The 18,922-nt window shown below is 44.6% G+C and overlaps 1 protein-coding gene across 1 annotated transcript in view; it reads left to right on the top strand.

The window, feature by feature from the left end:
- Positions 1-18,649, top strand: part of kcp (kielin cysteine rich BMP regulator) — a 127,630-nt gene extending 108,981 nt beyond the window's left edge. Inside the window, exons 43-56 of the mRNA XM_073066735.1 lie at positions 471-644; positions 1,848-1,930; positions 2,621-2,741; positions 3,694-3,776; positions 6,043-6,142; positions 6,395-6,483; positions 6,606-6,708; positions 7,627-7,769; positions 8,555-8,727; positions 9,606-9,717; positions 10,042-10,143; positions 11,560-11,724; positions 14,694-14,994; positions 17,337-18,649. Coding sequence (XP_072922836.1) covers positions 471-644; positions 1,848-1,930; positions 2,621-2,741; positions 3,694-3,776; positions 6,043-6,142; positions 6,395-6,483; positions 6,606-6,708; positions 7,627-7,769; positions 8,555-8,727; positions 9,606-9,717; positions 10,042-10,143; positions 11,560-11,724; positions 14,694-14,994; positions 17,337-17,554 — 1,967 coding nt within the window. The 3' untranslated portion in view covers positions 17,555-18,649. The remainder of the gene's footprint in view (positions 1-470; positions 645-1,847; positions 1,931-2,620; positions 2,742-3,693; positions 3,777-6,042; positions 6,143-6,394; positions 6,484-6,605; positions 6,709-7,626; positions 7,770-8,554; positions 8,728-9,605; positions 9,718-10,041; positions 10,144-11,559; positions 11,725-14,693; positions 14,995-17,336) is intronic.
- The last annotated feature ends 273 nt before the right edge of the window (positions 18,650-18,922 follow it).

The following is an 18,922-nucleotide window of genomic DNA, read 5'->3' as shown; positions in this document are numbered from 1 at the left end:
CCTATATCTCATGGTCCTATGGTCTGAAAGGGTGTAAATGATGTTTCCAGTGGTCAGGCATAACTTGGCCATGGTGCTGAAGGCAGAGCTAAACAGAAAAGAGAGAATGGGTCTGGAGGAGTTACAAGAATAAGGGATCCAGTTCATGTGGTGTGTTGGAGCATATAACTAAAATGGAGAATACTTGTCAGGGAAAATATTAAAGGCTTGGGAAAAGATCTCATCTCTTATGACAATTAGGGATGGATCACAAGGGTCACAAACTGATCTTTCTTCCTGTAATTACTGGCCACAAGTCTGGCCTGGAGGTTATGAAGCTGCCCTGTTTGAGATAGCAGCTACCCTCCACCAGTTCGGCTGTGGAAGATGGTGTGCAGGATACAATGATATTCCAGCATAATGCCCAACAGTTGAGGATTGTTTGGTCTCTCCCTTTGATGTTAATTAACCTTCTTTATCATCAATTCAAGGATGTATGTACCTTGGGAAGGAACACCAGGAAGGAGAAACTTGGTTTGATCCCTCAGTTCCCTGCCTGACTTGTATGTGTATAGACGCAGTCACAACCTGCTCAGAAATCCATTGCGTCACTCCATGCAAGAATGTTATCCATGTGACTGGGGAGTGTTGCCCCCTCTGTGCAGGTATGTGCTGCCACGAAAGTGCAATTATTATCTCTCCCTAACTGTCCTCTTGCACATGGCAGTGAACCACTAGAAACAGTGTGATGGAAGAATCTCACAGTGCTATTGGGTTGCAGGATCAGATGCTATGGTAATGAAGGATGGATAGGGGACATGCACGATGGTGCAAGACTTCAAGAGGTCCTTGACCTTCTTGGTGGTACAGGTCATGTGCTTGAGAAGGTTCTGTCAATGAAGCCTATTCGAGTCTCTGCATTACATTTTGTAAATGGAACATACCACAGCCATGATGAACTTGTGATGGAGGGAGTGAAAGTTTTGAGCTGATGAATGGCCAGTAAAGGAGGCTTCTCTGGTAGAAATGATTTTTGAGCTTTTTGAGTCATGTGACAAGTCAATTACCATTGTCAAATGCCCTATTTTAAACATTTTGGTGGCCACTATTGACCATAAACTCCAGCCATTCTTGCTACAACCTCATTACTTCCCAAACCCTTCTCACCATCAACAAAGTAGATTGAGCGTGTGTCCGACAGACTCACTCTCTTCTTGTTTAGATTGGTGCATCCCGACAACCATCCACTGATGCCTTTCAGAACAGAATAATTGATTTGATAGGCACCCTGTCCACCACCGTAAAAAAACATCCTTCATTGACACACATCGACCGTAGTATGTAGCATCTGCAAAGTGTCAGTCAGAATGATTTTTCATAGATTCTACTGATTTCTTTACTTTTCCTGGAAATGCCTGCAAGTGAAAGAATCTCAATGTAGTATATGGTAACATCTACAGTGTGTACTTTAATAATAAATTTACTTTGAACTTTGAATATTAAAATGTTTTGCAGCAACGTACCAAGACTTCCACAAACCGCGACAAGTAACAGACTGTAGGGACACCAGCAGCTACTTCTGTCCCTCCAGTCACACCAAGCAGATTTGTCTCACATCAAGTCACACCAAGCTTATGGCTGATCCTTAGTTTCTGGGTTAATATCCTAGAACTCTACTCTAAAAACACTGTGAGTGTACCATTTCCACACACTGTCACAGTTCATTCTGGTGTTTCACTACAATCACCATTTGAACGGTTAGGGAAGGCTGTTAAATCCCGGCCTTACAAATGATACTCATATTCTGTCAAGAGTAAAATGCACCATCCAGCATTAATGATGACATTTACATTTTTCATACTTGTCAGATTGCATTTATGACCGACGTGTGTACGGTCCTGGAGAGAGTTTCCACCCCAGCCATGATCCCTGTGAAATCTGCACTTGTGAGGTAAGAGCTGGTCTTGGCAATAGAGAAAGACTGAAAATGCTACCTGAACTTGCAGTTTGTATTCCCACAAAAAGAGAACCATGTTCCAGAGCTACCTAGAAAGTATTCAGGCTCAGAGATTTTCGCTTTCAAAAGCAGCTGCTAGAATCAGTAACTTAGCAGTGAGAATGGACAAGGACCAACCAACTGTGATGTTGGGTGGAAAGAATTGTCTTGCGCAGCTAAAGTGGGAAAGCATCCAGCTCAATTTCAGTAAGACTCTGTGACTCGGGTGACAGAAACAATGATTGGATAGTCCATAAAATCAGTCCCCATTTGGGGGAACAGAAACCTTAGGGGAGATGTTTTCTGTGTGGGACAAGGGACTATTACTGGGCGAATGGTGCTTTTTTTGGGAATAGGGACATTTTCTTGGGAGGGTGGTCCCTGCTTGGGAGTAGGCATCAGTGTGCTTTCTATCCCTGGAAAGGGGAGGATGGTCCATAATTGAGAACACAGAGACCATGAGGTAGAGAGACCCAGGAAGGCTGAGAGTCTATGATTGAAGGCTTTATGAACATTCACAAATGTTATTATTTCTTTCCTTGCGGCTGAGGGAGTACTTAGCCGGAACCTACTCCAAGTAAGTAAGTCATGTAAGAAATTTCACCAGGTACACTATGAATGCTCTTACCTCCCCTCTCTTCACAGGTGATGGTGGATGGAGAGCAGCACCTCCGGTGTTACCGCCGTCAGTGTCCCAGCCTGGTGGACTGTCCGAGGGATTTGATCCTTGCCCCAGATCCGGCTCACTGTTGCCCTAGCTGTGCCCGTGAGTAATGCCACTGTTTCTTTCCTTGTGTTTTTTCATAGCAGCTTTTCCAGAGGAATAGAATCAAAGGTCTTTGTGAAATCCAAGGATACGATGTCCACTGTCCTTAACCATTTTGTCTCCTCAGATAAAATTAACCTGTAAGATTGGCCTTCAGTAAGATTATAACCTTTTGTTGGTTATTTATAATGTAATTTATAATAAACCATCAGATTGTCCCTTCCTTTGGATGAAAGCCCAAGGATTGCATCAGGTTAACTACATTTTTTTGTTTAATACGTTAATCCAATTAGTTGAAATGTTTAGACACAAGAGGCACTGCAGATGCTGTAAATCTAGAGCAAAGCACATAACGTGCTGGAGGAGCTCAACAGGTCAGGCAGCATCTATGGATGGGAATAAACTGTCGAGGTTTCGGGCAGAGACCTTTCATCATGAGTCCTGATGAAAGGTCTCGGCCCAAAACATTGACCGTTTATTCCTTTCTGACTTGCTGAGCTCCTCTTGCACATTGTGTGCATTGCATTTGTAACGTCTTTAGTGTTAAAGGGGAAAAAAAACATGCTTTCAAGATCTCCAAAACAATTATCAACAATGAAGAACTATTTGAATCGGATTTTGTTTAATAAAGTGAAGCGAGTAAATGGTTCAGAGCATGAGTGTACCCACCAACAGAACTGTGTTAACCATTGACTAATGTTGTTGTTGTTCCATTGGATCTCGTGTGCTCATCTGAGAGGAGAGGTATTCCTTACAGTATTAGTGCAGTGCTTCCTTAGCGCAGCCTTTCCGATGTGTGACATTCCCTGTCCTAGGGATCTCTTTATTTAAAGGAGCAGAGTGCTTAGGTTTAAAATGACTCCCTTAAAACTTGTGAGTTTAAAAATTAAAAATGCAATGAAAAGCAGACCAATTAAACTGCATGATTAATAACCTGTCACTTTAATCACAGAGCCATTGAGTAACTGCACTACTGGCCTGGTGGGGAATGAGCTCTCTGCCACTGATGATCCCTGCTACACCTGCCAGTGCAAGGTAAGAGCTGTAAAAAGAGATTACAGTGCATGAAGAACGTAGAACCACTGCTTGTTGTGCAGGTCAATCACTGGAGCAACACTCATGGTGTGGGGTGGACATGTGGGGTACTGATAGAACTGACACTCACTGTACAGGTCAGACACTGGGCTAGTACTCACTGTACCAGTTGGGACATTGGACCAGTGCTCACTGTACCGGTCGGCCCCTGGACCAGTGCTCACTGTACTGATCAGACACTGGACCAGTGCTCACTGTACCAGTCAGACACTGGACTAGTGCTCACTGTACAGGTCGGCCCCGGACCAGTGCTCACTGTACTGATCAGACACTGGACCAGTGCTCGCTGTACAGATCAGACACTGGACCAGTGCTCACTGTACCAGTCAGACACTGGACTAGTGCTCACTGTACAGGTCAGCCCCGGACCAGTGCTCACTGTGCCGATCAGACACTGGGCCAGTGCTCACTGTATCGGTCAGCCACTGGACCAGTGCTCGCTGTACAGATCAGACACTGGACCAGTGCTCACTGTACCAGTCGGCCACTGGACCAGTGCTCACTGTACCGGACGGACACTGGACCAGTTCTCACTGTACCGGTCGGACACTGGACCAGTTCTCACTGTACTGGTCAGCCACTGGATCACCACTCACAGTTCAAGGTGGACACCAAATCACTGCTGTTGGGAGAGGACAGAGGGGACTAGACAACAATGTCTAAGATAAATGAATTGAGTTGTGGATTTGGGTTATTTGAGCTTGGCCATGGCAACCACACAGACTCTGGTTTCTGTGCGTGGGAATAGAAGCTGACTCCGTACCCTGCTGTTCACTAGTCCCTCAGGTTGATCTTCCCTTCCGCACCTTGTGGCACATTGGGCAGCATTTTGTCTCTCAGCATAATGAGGCCACGTTTCTAGCTCAACACTCAACCCAGCATGGATGGAAAGTGTGCAAGGTGCCAGCCGGGTTTGAACCTGGGACCATTCTCCTTAACAGTCCAGTGCTGGTGCACCACACCACCAGCTGGCTAATCCCTCAGGATTGTACAGTTTTTCCCGGAACCCTATTTGCTTCTGAGAAATCAACTACCAACTTATTCTCATCATTGATTCTTGTACACAGTCAGCATCACATTACCACTCCTAACCTGAGGCAGTTTAGCGGCAGTATGGACAGAGCTCGACTCAGTTATATTTCAGGTTAACCCCGCTTCCTTTTTCCTTGGCCACTATGGTATGTGCTTTAGTACTTAGGACCTGTGCCACATGACCATGGGTAGTAGACCCAATCCAACAGAGTTCCAACATGCACCCAGTGTGTCTACGACTATGACTTCAGTACCAGGGTGTAAAGTCAGTGGCTGATGTGAAGCTCCTCCTGATGTGAAGGCTTGATACACACAAGCACACAGCCCATTGGAACTCAAACAATGAGTAGAGCAGGATGTAGGAACTACATCCTGGAGTCAGTCAGTGAGTTCACACCCTCCTGGGCAGACTTTCCCGTTCATCTAAAACTCTGAAGCTTGTGTTCCGAACTGACTCCAGGCCTGCTCCCCCTTCAGTCCGTGATTCCTGCCCAAGGGTGGCTCCACTTTTAAAATCTATGTCCGTTTTTTCAGATCTGATTTTGAGCTTAGAATCCTCTATGGGTGGTGAGCAAGGAGCTGAGAAACTGATGGTAGTGGAGGGTAAAACGCCACAGCACTGGCTGCATCCTAGCTAGCGTCAGCGTTGTCAGATGTTAAAAGACCAACGTGTGTCCTGGATGAGCATTGATAAAATGACAAAGGAATTGTTGACAAGTCTCAGCAGTCGTTCACGTGGGGCAAGGAAGTTCCCAGTGATGGAAAGTTCTGAAAACTATCAAAGTCTAATGACACCATATGACAAGGCACCCAAACCTGATGTCTGATCATCAGGCCTACCCACCCTGGCACTCGTAGCAACACCTCCCCGGTGATCAGACTTTGACAAGGCTGTCGTGGCAGATGGTAGTTGATAAAGGATTGAAGTGAACATTATTTCATTAGTTTAACAAAGATGCTTACGTTATCATGGCTGCTGCACTCAGTCTGTCCAGTGATTTCTCAGGAGCAGGCAGAGTCACTGAAATAAACAGTAAGACCCTGAAAGGGCAAGAGATGAGCACAGAGCCTGCTCCCCCTCCATCCATCAAGAGCAGACGTGTCTTCACTGGAATGGATCAGCCTGTATGTTACTTTTTAAACCGGCCCATTGAATATTGTGTTTTTATTGCAGGATCTAACTTGGATCTGCATCCGTCAGAGTTGCCTCCCGCTCAGCTGCCCCGTGGCTGAGCAGTTCACTCCGGCAGGTGCCTGCTGCCCAGTCTGTGATGGTACAGTTACTTTCTGTTAACAGTCCATTTTTCTACTGATTCTTTTCCTTTCTAGCGAACTTACTGTATGTGATTCATTATTACTCTGTTCTCTGCTCTTGCCAGGTCTTTGCTATGTATATAAACAGTTGCTACCTTGGGTGTGTTTACAGAGCACTATTGTAGGAGCTTTATTCTCTGATCTGTGCCACGGTCACTCAGCTTGTCTCCCCTATGCTGTAACTGACTACAGTTTTCCTATTTATTCTGCAGAATGTGTGATCGAGGGTGAGAAGCGCCGTGTTTCTGATGGTGAAACCTGGACTGACTCCTTTGATGAATGCGTCACATGCTCCTGCAATGTAAATCACTTCAGCAATTTTCTCTTGTGCCAGCACCAATCCTTGCATGCATTTTGTTGGCACCCACTCACCTGATCACAATTCTCTCTCAGTTACTGACTCGTCTGTTTGGTCTTCCATAGCTTGGACATGTTGAGTGCCACATTGAAGAATGTCTCTCTGTCATCTGCCACGATGGCCTTGTCAAAGTCCGATCACCGGGGAGGTGTTGCTACGAGTGCCAGGGTAGGTGGGCCTGATGATCAGACATCAGGTTTGGATGCTTTGTCGTATGACCATAAGACTTTGAGACATACGAGCAGAAATAGTCCATTCAGCCCATTGAATCTGCTCCACCATTCCATCATGGCTGATTTACTTTTCCTCTTGATCCCATTCTCCTGCCTTCTGCCGGTAACCTTTGACACCCTTACCCAGTGGTCCCCAACCACCGGGCCGCAAAGCATGTGCTACCGCAGCTGACTCATATCGCCAAATCATATTGTTTCCTCGTGGCCCGGTAGCACATGCTTTACGGCCCGGTGGTTGGGGACCACTGCCCTTACCAATCAAGAACCTATAAATCTCCACTTTAAATATACCCAATGAATTGACTTCCACTGCCATCTGTATTTGCCACAAATTCACCACTTTTTGGCAAAAGAAATTCCTCATCATCTCTCTTCTAAAAGGGATGCCCTTGTATTCTGAGGCTGTGCCCTCTGGTCCTAGACTCGCCCACTATTGGAAACATCCTCTTCCTGTCCACTCTATCTAGTCCTTTCTATGGTGCCATTGCACCTTTGACTGGAGGTAAGAGTGACTCTTTTTGAGAGGATTTCTCTGTTAAAAATATAAAGATTGAAGATTAGCTTCATTTGTTAAAAGTACATCAAAACACAAAATGAAATGGGTTGTTTGTGTCAGAGCAAATCAGCAAGATTGTACTGGGCAGCCCACGAGTATCACCACGTTTCTGGCACCAACGTAGAATTCCCACAACTCACTAACACTACTGTGTGTCTCATATGCAAGGGAGCTGGAGCACTCAGAGAAAACCCGTGTGATCATGGGGTGAACCTACAGGTAGCAGTGCAAACTGAACCCCAACCGATAAAGCAACGCATTGATCAGTATGCCCTGTTCACCAATGTGTCCTTGCAGATCCCAGGGTCTCGTGCAGCTACCATGGAAAATTGTATCAATCAAACCAACACTGGGAAGTGAATGAATGTACCACCTGCACCTGTGTCTCCGGGGAGGTCCACTGTCAGACCGAGCACTGCCCACAGCTCGCCTGTTCATCGGTAGGTCACGCTGGGTGGGGTGGGGGCAATGGAACGTGCAGGGAACGGGGACAGGGATGTACACTTTGCTCAGTAAGTCAGCAGCTTGGATGTAGCAGATGATTGTGTTAACCAGTCAGCTTAATTTTGACACAAAATCAGTGACACCAAAAGAATGACTTAGAAACTGGAATCTGTTTATGGTATTTGGATAAGATTTTTAAAAAGCAGAACATAACTGAGAGAGTTACAGGTTGAATCCAGTTCAAGGATTTCATTATATTGATGCATAGAATAACAGGCACCAGGAACATCTCTTACTATCTTTTCTTTCAGTTAGTCCTGATGAAGGGTCTCGGCCCGAAACGTCGACAGTACTTCTCCTATAGATGCTGCCTGGACCTGCTGTGTTCCACCAGCATTTGTGTGTGTTGTTACCAGGAATATCTTCTCCTTTCCCACCCACCTGGCTTCACCTATCACCTCCAGCTAGCCTCTTCCCCCCCCCCCCACCTTTTTATTCTGGCATCTTCCCCCTCCTTCTCATTCCTGAAGAAGGATCTCGGCCCGAAACGTCGACTGTTTATTCTTTTCCATAGATGCTGCCTAACCTGCTGAGTTCCTCCAGTGTTTTGTGTATGTTACCCAGGAGTGAGATGCAGGCTGGTAATAATCAAGCAATCTCAGGCAGGATAGGCTGTTTATATATGGGAATGTCCACTGGCTGTTCGCAGTTCGTGACGGTGATGACTAACCGGGGTTCAGGGGTGTACAGTTCAGTCGCTATCTTGCCCTTTGCCCGTTAGGATGAGAGCCCCGTACTGATCCCAGGAATGTGTTGCCCTCACTGCATTCCCCGCCCTGCTACCTGCATGGTGTTTGGAGACCCTCACTACCTCACCTTTGATGGGAAGATGATCCACTTCCAAGGAGCGTGCAGCTACATCCTTGTTGAGGACTGCGAGGGAGGAGACTTCAGGTTAGTGTCTCAATGAAGCATTGAAAGCCAGCAGATCTCGAGTATGTAACGGGTTTTGATGCAAATGGAAATTAACAGGACCAGTAACCACATCCTGTCCCAGTCCTTCCTCTTTCCCTCTCCCTGTGTCACTGACCATCCCTCTCCCATTGTCTATCATGCCCTTCATTCTCACCTTGTACTTTCTACCTGCCACGTGTTCTGGATAAGAGGGCTATTTGGTCCCATAAACCCATGGCAGCTCCCAAAGGAACATCCATTCATCATATTACTCCTCTTTTTCTCTGTCACCATCATCGTCACGTGGCATGTTGTATGACGTGGGTGATCATGGTCTTCCATCTGTCTTTAATCTGATGGTTGCCCGGGGGGGGTGAAGGGAGAGATCCCCTTCACGTTGTTTTTATAATTTTCTCTATCCATGACCATGAATTGTTCTTGGCAAATTTTTCTATCTACGTAAGTGGTTTGCCATTGCGTTCTTCTGGGCAGTGTCTTTTTCTCAGTATCCCTGTAACTTATTCCCCCATGCATGCCCTTCAACTATCCTTTGATCCTTTTGCCCTTTACCTACACTAATGGGCAACTTACGGCAACCAGCTGACCTACCAACATGTTTGGGACATGGGAGGAAGCACGTGCACCCAGTGGAAACATACACGAACGATTTCTCTAATCAGGTTCTTATCCTGGTCCATGGATCAGCAAGGCAACAGCAGTACCTGTTGGCCCACCATGGATTTAATGTAAATATCATGTACTGATTTGTTTACATTGACTCTCTCTGTACATATCTATCCATGTGTGTGTGTGTGTGTGTCCCTCTCTCTCTCTCAAACTCTCACTCTCGTCCTGAGTATTTTACCTTCACTCCACAGTATCCGTGTGACCAATGAGGATCGAGGTCGAAAAGGAGTATCATGGACCAAAGAAGTGACAGTGCTGATCGGGGACCTGAATGTCCAACTTCTCCAAGACTGGGTTGTTATGGTAATTGAACAAATTATTACAATTCATTAGCTGAAAGGTTGAGTGTACGCCGGGTGTGGAATGTGAAAGGATGTCATAACTGTGAATTTCACAACGAGGTTGTTGTGGGCATTGCTGACAGCCACAATAACGCTGCAGGGTACAAGAGGGCCTGACATGAGATGGTCGACAGTAATTGCGCAGAATGCAGTTCACATTTATAGCCTCATCTGAGGCCGTAAGAAGTTTCCCAAGCCCAAGGTATGATGTCACCCAGATGAGCCAGACTGTGTCACACCAAGCTCTTCTTTCTCCTTGTCCCAAGAGATACCTTTGTGTTTGCAGGTGGACAGCCGCAGTGTGTCTCTGCCTTTTCTGCAGGAGCCATACGTCTACATCGAGAGAAGAACCAACAATATCCTGCTGAACACCAACATTGGTGTGAAGGTGAGAAAGGCACACTCTTTCCATTAGCTGCAGGGCGGAGGGGTGGAGACAGTAGCTCCAGTCTTTTCACAATAGGTTGTAAGGGGAGAGGGTCAAAGATGCCAATGTATCTTGCTAGAGAGATAGGATAACTAAACACACATTTCACTGCCCCCTCCTTCACCAGCACAGGAACACAGTGCTGCAGGACAAGCAAAATTGGTAAGGAGGAAACCTAGATTAGCCAAAACCCCCTCTACCTTTGAGCTCCACGCGATCAGTGTAAAGTGGATCTGGTGTTGTCCCTTTCTGGTGTATCTTACCCTGCTGATATCTTTGGAATTCACTATCCTCGTAGCTGTGGTAACTGGGCCACTGATATTAATCTAATCAGACATTGATAGATTTCTGTACATTTAGGAAAGGAAGGGATGGGGAGATAGTTCAGGGAAAATGGCAGTCTGGAAGATCAACCTTAACTTTGATAAATGCTTAAAGGACTGAACAGCATAACATGGTTATGAGTGGCGGTGCATTGGTTGGGTTACATGAGGAAGGACCTCCCTGAAGACTAGGCTTGAGGCTCATTAACAGAGTATTGCATGCCTTCACTTCCTCTGTCCCCACTTGGATTCCTATCCCTCAGCACGTCCCAGGCACTTTCAGGAAGTGAATTACTTTTTAAATGTAATCACTGATTTATTGTGGGGAACACTTTGCAGCCCACAGCAAACTCTCACAGACAACAATGACCAGATGAACTGTTTTAAGTGAACAGATTTGGCCTTGGTGAAGCACCTTATTTAAAAGAGGGCACCAAAGTCACTATGGGAGCCCCTTGCTGCTGCACCTCCAACGGTTCATCAATTTCTCAGTAAACACTGGGAATGCTAGTCTGTCGTGTGTCCTATGTGTGAGGTTTTGGATAAACATGAGGTTGCTGCACACGCAAATCAGAATCAGGTTTATTATCTCTGATATATGTAAAGATTTCTTTTGTTTTATGGTAGCAGTACAGCGCAAAACATTAAAAAACACTAAATTACATTAAGAAATATAAAGAAGTAAATAAATACTTCAAGAAGAAAGCAAAATCATGAGGTGGTGTTCATGGGCCATTCAGAAATGTGATGGTGGAGTGGAAGAAGCTGTTCCTAAAACAGTGAGTGCGTATCTTCAGGCTCGTGTATCTCCTCTCTGGTGGTAGTACTGACAAGGGGGCATGTCCTGGATGGCAAGGATCCGTAATGATGGACGCTGTCTTTTTGAGGCATCGTCTTTGAAGATGTCCTCAATGGTGCCCATCAGGGAGCTGGCCGACGAAACCAAAGTAACATATTCTGCTGTTCCTCATTCCCTGTCTGACCACTCTCCCCCGGACCCTTGACTCAATGAGTTGAGTACTTGATGTTCCTGGTCTTTCCTTGTTTCCTGCAGGTCTTGTGGAATGGTAAATCTCACCTGGAAGTGAGTTTGCCTGGAACCTATAAAGGCCAGGCATGTGGGCTGTGTGGGAACTTCAACAACTACCCCCAGGATGACCTGAGGATCCGCAGCGGACAAATCGTCAGCTCAGAAGCAACGTTTGGGAACAGCTGGAAGGTGGGTCCTGAGGGCAAGTCAGAACAGAGCCATGGCTGGGTAGCGATCCCAATGGCTAAAGTGTCACACTTACTGAAAGTTGTTTCCTAGCCAGTAGTGATCATTGTTTGGAAGGGTAAGGCAAGAAAGCTTTGTATATCAGCAGGCAGAGAGCAACCATTTGGTCAGATGTGAGACAGCGCTCAGCAAAGAGGGGGACAAAATAAGAACTTGCATTTCTGGTAACAACTTATGATATCCAAACAACAGTCTTAAGTGTAGTCACTTCCCAAGGCAGGAAATGTTGCATCAAATGTACAGAAGGCAAAATCCTACAAAATAGTGACCACGTGATCTATTTTGATGTCATTAACAGAGGGATAAACACTAAGTTATGTATCAAAAATGTTGTGTGTTTCAAAGTGACATCAATGGAATTTTTACACCCACTAGAGAGAGCCAACAGGATCTTTGATCTGAAAGTGACAATTCTGAACGAGCATTGCTCCTTTAATATTGCCCCTCCAGCAGTACAGCTTTCTCCCATTACCACCCCTCTAACTGTGCAACAACTCTCCGGGAGCTGAGTTCACTCCTGGTGCCACCATCTCAGCAGTTCAGCATTCCCTAATTCTGTCCCTCTGGTGCATCGCTCCCTCGTTACTGTGCTTACTCACTTTAGTATTGCTATTCCGGCACTTAGACTGAACTACCACCCCATAATGAAATAGTACTACCCTCTCCGCCAATAAACCCCCACCCTATCATACAGCAAACATTTACCATCGCCTTCTGACGCTGCCTCAGCCCTGCCTTTCTGCAGTGCACTCTCAGTCTATCCCTCCGACAATGCAGCAGTCTTGTCATACTCTTTGCTCCAGTCACTGAAGGATGCCACAGCAACAGGCTCTTCAGCCCATTGTGCCTGTGCCGAATACAATACCAGAACATAAGCATGAAAAAGGCTACAGATGCTGGAAATCCAGAGCAACACGCAACACACACACACACACACACACACACACACACACACACACACACACACACACACACACACACACACACACACACACACACACACACACACACACACACACACACACACACACACACACACACACACACACACACACACACACACACACACACACAATGCTGAAGGAACTCAGCAGGTCAGGCAACATCTGTGGAAATGAATAGATCTCAGCCCAAAATGTCGACTGTCTATTCATTTCCACAGACGCTGCCTGACCTGCTGAGGTCCTCTGGCATTTTGTGGCTGATATCAGAGAATGGTTGCTATCGGTTCTGCTTCTATCACCTTCCCTGATGGTGTGTTCCAGGCACCTACCTCCACTCCCTGCGTAGAAAAAATTTGCCTCACAGATCTCCTTTAAACTTACCCCCTTCCTACCTTTCAAGTTAAATATATGCCTTCTAGCATTTGACTTTTTCACCTGGGACAATGACTCTTGACTATCTACCTTGTCTATTCATCTATTATTTTTCTGATGCTCCAGAGAAAACCTAAGTTTGTCCCTCTTCTCCTTGTAGCTAGAACACCCCAAACCATGCAACACACTTTCCAAAGCTTCCACATACTTCCTGTAATGCAGCGACCAGAACTCACACGATATTCCAAATGTGGCCTAACTAAAGTTTCATAAAGCTGCACCATAACTTCCCAACTTCCATTCCCAAATATCCTGACCAATGAAGACAAATGTGCCGTATGCTCTCTGCACCACTCTGTCCATTTGTGTTGCCACTTTCCAGGTGCTGTAAACTTGCAGTACAGGATCTGTCATTAATGTGAACATTACTGTCTACTTCCTTCTTGCATTTGACCTCCCAAATAAAACACCTTGCACTTATCTGAATTACACTCTAACTTTTCTCCAACTGATATATCTGCATATCCTGCTGTTTTCTTTGACAACCCTCCTCACTATTTTCAGGTCATCTGCAGACTTACTTATCAGAGCACCTGCGTTTTCGTTCAAATCATTCATGTGTATTGCGAACAACAGAGATCTCAACAACTTCTGGTGCCACCCTCCTCAATATTCCAACTCACCGTGGATCCCATGTGACTTGCTGGATTGGGATTTGGAACTACCATCATCTTCTAACTGAGAAGGTGTAATTCAATGCACCGATGGGTGTTAATAAGACCAGACAACATGTAAGGTGTGACCTACTGTCTAACTGGGAGTGTGGAACAGAGATAAACAAGCACATATGTCTGACTGTTCATATTATATCTGGAAAGGAAATGTGCTGGTGACTCTCAAAAGAAGATTTATCTGGTCATCCAGTCTTCCTGAAGCAGCATTTTATCTTTTCCCTTGAGCTTTCATAGATGATCAAACCAGGAATGTAAAAAAATAATTGGCAGTTACTGTATATTCCTTTTAAATTTGGGTTAAGTAAGGAAGAAGGAGAAGCTTAAATTGAAGGTGCACTCTTGCAGAACAAATAGAGCATGGGGATAAGTACAGGATAAAGCTTTATCTTGGGTAGCAGCCAAAAACTGTATTTGATTGAGGTTATCCAATATTGACATACAACCAGTTACCTTAGATGGCTTTTCTCATTGTGTTGCTACTCTGGTAGTCTAGATATACAGATCTGCCTTGTCACTGGTCCAAAGCCATGCCCCATTTGACCAATGGAGAGGCAGAAATTGGGAGAATGGTCACTATGGAAATGGTGAGTGTTAGTGATAATACCCCTCATTTAAATAAATACATAAAGTGAAATCATAAGGACATTGTATCATCAGTTCTGAGATTCTTGGCTTTATTTAGCCTGGCCCTGTGACTGTACCACCAGATTTGATTGATTATGTCATTCTAACTCGATCCTTTCCCATTTGTACCCCATTCCTAAATCGGGGTTGGAGCAGAACTCTGTGCTTGTGACGGACGAGGTGAGTGCCTGGGCTAGTGCTACCTGTCGATCACTCTGTGTCTGTTCCTCCCTTCCAGGTTCGCAGTGGAAATGGGAGCAGCCCACATTGTGCAGATGCTGAGGACATCGCTCCCTGTAAGCGAGCGGGTTACCGAGCTCGCAAGGAGGCCAATGCCAAGTGCAAGATCCTCAAGTCCAAGACCTTTGAGCGTTGTCACAGGGTGGTGCCGCCGGAGATGTTCTTCGGCTCCTGCGTGTACGACCTGTGTGCCTGCGGTGCGAATATCGACGACTGCTTGTGTGATGCTTTGGAGGCTTATGCATCGCAATGTCGAGAGGCTGGAGTTATCCTGCACTGGCGGTCGCCAACACTCTGTGGTACGTTGTCTGAAGCCAGGGATTCCCACGATCTGACTGGCTGAAGTGGTTAGGTGGGGACACCAAAGGGCTAGGGAAGGTAGCGGGGTTATGTTGGCTGGGTTTGAGTAGGGCAATGTCAGCAATCCATATCTCTGAGTTGATAGGATTTGCAGTTAGAGTGAAGGGACTGTGTGAAATGGCAGCAACAAAAAAACATCAAAATAGCACCATCAATAATAGGGTAGATGGGCAAGATTTAGTCAAAGTGAGAATTCTGAGATGTAGTTCAGTAGCGGTATGGTAACATAAGGGTGGCACAGTATCGGAGCGGTGAGCACACTGATTTACAGCAACAGTTCAATTCCTGCCAATGCCTGTAAGGGGTTTGTACATTCTCCCCATGACTGTGTGGGTTTCCTCCGGGTGCTCCGGTTTCCTCCCACGATACAAAGATGTAGGTTAATAGTAGTCAGTAGGTTAATTGGTCACCTGGATATAATTGAGCAGTGTGGCCTCATTGGGCAGGACGGGCCTGATACCATGCTCTCTCTCTCTCTCTAAACTAAATTTAACTTAATTTAAATTAAGGAGGAATTTGGGGGAGAGATTCCAGAGATTGGTGCCCCTTTGCAGGAGACATCGGAGCGCCAAAGTAAAATTAAAAGATATCCATTTTTAGATTTGGTTAATATCTGGGCTGTGAAATTGAAACTGATTGAGGAAGACATAGTTGACCAAATTTGCTTGCCGCCCGTTCCTTTTTGGCTTTTGCTAGAACCAGAAGTAGATCTATTCCTCCTTTTTCAGCTTCAAGGAAGCAGAGCAATTTCAACAGCATCGATCGTAAATGAATATTTAAATAATAAATGGGGATCTTATCTGAAGATTTTTACTGATGGCTCAGTGGACCCAGAGAGCAGTAAGGCAGGATTTGGGATGTACGTGCCTCAACTTGGTGTTGAGATTGGTCACCGGGTTTCAAATGATGTTTCTGTCTTTGCAACAGAATTATTAGCAATCCTCTGGGCCTTATGGTGGATAGAAGACTCTCAACCATGCAGGGTTATCATCATTATCATCAGGGTTATCAAGGAAATAAATCAAAAGCTCGTCCTGAAATAGTTATTGAGATTCTCTTAGCTTTGTTTAGAGTAGGGAAGATGGGTTGTGGTTAGATTTACATGGATACCTGGGCATGCTGGGGTGGAGGGAAATGAAATTGTGGGAGGCATTGCAAAGTCTTCCTTACAGAGCGGGCAAGTAGGAATTAGAATACCCCTAGGCAGAGCACAATTGAGAAGTAGGATGAAAAAAGGCATAGAGAAGAAATGGCAAGAGTATTGCAAAAATGAATTAAAGGGAAGGCATTTCTTTTCTAGTCACCCTCTAGTTAAAAAGGTCTCAGACTGTTACTCTTTAAATCATAGAGATATGGTGAAATTAACAAGACTTAAGTTGGGACATTTTGGGCTAAACTATTACTTAAAGATAATAGGAAAACATCCAACTGGATTTTGTGACTGTGGTAGTCCAAAAACAGTTCAGCATGTTTTGCTGAGTTGTAATCGATATAAAATTGAAAGAAGAATATTGTTCAAGAGCCTGTCTGACTTAAATGTATTTTGTTTTTCTATTAAATCTTTGTTTGGCCACCAAGAGAACCACCATCTGATTGAAAAGTTTATTATTTTGTTTCTACGTGCGACTAGTTTATATTTGAGAATTGAGTTTCTTGAAATTCTGTAATGAATTGTACATCCTGCAGAGTGCAGTAATATGCCAAGATGCATCTAAACTGCCTGAAGTAGAAGAAGAAGAAGAAGAAGATTGGTGCCTTGGAAGCTGAAGGCACAGTTGACAACATCGGAGCAATTAAATTCAAGACCAGCGACAGAGGAGCACACATATTGTGCTTGTTGGGCTGAAGGAAGTGAGACATAGAAGGGCAAGAGTATAGAGCCATTTGAATGGGAAGATAAGAACTTTAATAGTGAGATCTTCAGTTAACTATGGAACCAGGGCAGGTCAGCACATACTGGTGTGATGGCTGAAAAAGATGAAGCAAGTTTGGATACAGGCAGTAGCATTTCAAAGGAAGCTGTTTGAGGAAAGCAAGCCATAAGTGCATTGGAATGGGGAGCAGAGACAACAATGGCATGGTTGTGTGTTTCAGTAGCAGATTATTTACGGTAGCCCTCCTTTGGACGATATTACAGAGGTGGAAATAGAATGAGAAGTACTGAAGCAGCTGGGTGCAACATAATTATCGGGCAGTATTAGCCCTATCGAGAGGAACACATTGTATTGCAAGGTTATAAAAGTAATTAGCTTGCTAACTCTTCTGTGGTCTCTCCCTGCAGCGGTCGGTTGCCCATCTGATCGTGGCTATGTGTTTGACGAGTGTGGCCCACCATGCCCGAAGACGTGTTTTAACAAGGATGTTCCTCTGGGAGTGATTGATGCCCACTGCTTCAAGCCATGTGTCCCAGGATGTCAGTGTCCAGCCGGTCTGGTGGAGCATGAGTCGCATTGTATATCACCAGACACCTGCCCCAAAATCATCTATGGAAATTTGTGATTCCTGCTCTCAGAGACAGAGAAGTACCCACACACCCACACACACACAGAGAAACAACAAGCACTTTCAATGCACTTGCTGCCAGTGATTTACAGAGTATAGGTGAAGAGGAAGAAACTCAACTGACATTGAAGTAAGAGGACTAACTAATAACTTCTAATATTGGCCCTTGCACTCAGACAGCAGGACCAGGTACAAGCATGGAGTGCAGAACTCTTAAAAGAATTGAATAATGAAGTCTCATCCCTCTCTCTGTTCAGCTAGTGTATGTTTATCTGCTATCTGGAGTGTTTTCTTTTCCATTTGTCTTTAAATCAATGTTTCTGAGTATAATTCTGTTCTCTATATTATGTAAATTATATTTTCAATTTTATAGTTAAGATGGGTACAATATCCGGTTAGATGCTGTGAAAAGAGATTATTGATTCATTGATTAATTGAATTTGATCGTGTTTATATTCAATCTATGCAGAGTACATAGAGAACATTCAGAGCAAAGTTCCCTATCTGAAATCCAAACGAATATCTTTGCCTTATGATCTTGTTCTGATTCTGAATTAATCCCTCAGTCTCTCTATATTTTTGCTCAGTTACTTGTTGGTTCTGCAATCCCCTTCCCTTTCTCTTGTAGAAGAAAGAAAAGGAGATCTATTCTAGCCTTCATGGTATTGGCAAAACTCTACAGACTTTAGAACTGTTGAAGAATTTCCAAACTGAAAATTGTTGGGTCTGTGCCACTCCACTGTTTTTCATCTAAGGGACAGCTCCTCATGCAGTTCTGTACTTGGACTGTCAGCCTAGTTTATGTTCTTAGATTTTGTCGATGGGACTTGAATACCACGAATGGTATCAGTTAGTCTTTCACCAAATTAGCACTTGACTGAGCAGATAATCCACTGAATCTGTCCATTACTAATGTCAATAGCTCTCCTTCGTGCGAACGCTACATTCTTTTTCCAATATCTTGACATAAGCCTCTCCAGGGATCAGGAGTTAAGATTTTAAGAAGCAGAATTTATTTAATCTTTGTTCATATTTTATCACCGATGACTGTTACTGCCTAGTGTACACTGCAATAAAACCACTTTTTTGTTATCTGGTTTGCCCAAATTGTGTATTAACTTGTGTGCCTGTCATTAGGCGATTCCATTTTGTGCAGGAATTCAGAATTACAAAAGAAAAATCTTGAAACAGCACAAAAGTTACCTCTCCTTCAGCTAACTCAAACAAGAATACATTCTCAGAATCATACCTTTCATAAAGCTCACTCTTCTGGTGAAAAGTGACCATGAGAATTGGAGTATTTCGATCTATCTTAGAGAGTGCTTTGATATCGAGGATGACTTACTTCCCTCTATGGTTTTGTGT

The sequence above is a fragment of the Hemitrygon akajei genome, chromosome 14, assembly GCF_048418815.1.
Source record: "Hemitrygon akajei chromosome 14, sHemAka1.3, whole genome shotgun sequence".
In the NCBI taxonomy this organism is placed as follows: Eukaryota; Metazoa; Chordata; class Chondrichthyes; order Myliobatiformes; family Dasyatidae; genus Hemitrygon; species Hemitrygon akajei.
Note: the sequence above shows the minus strand (reverse complement) of the source record. Positions and strands in the feature narration are given on the sequence as shown.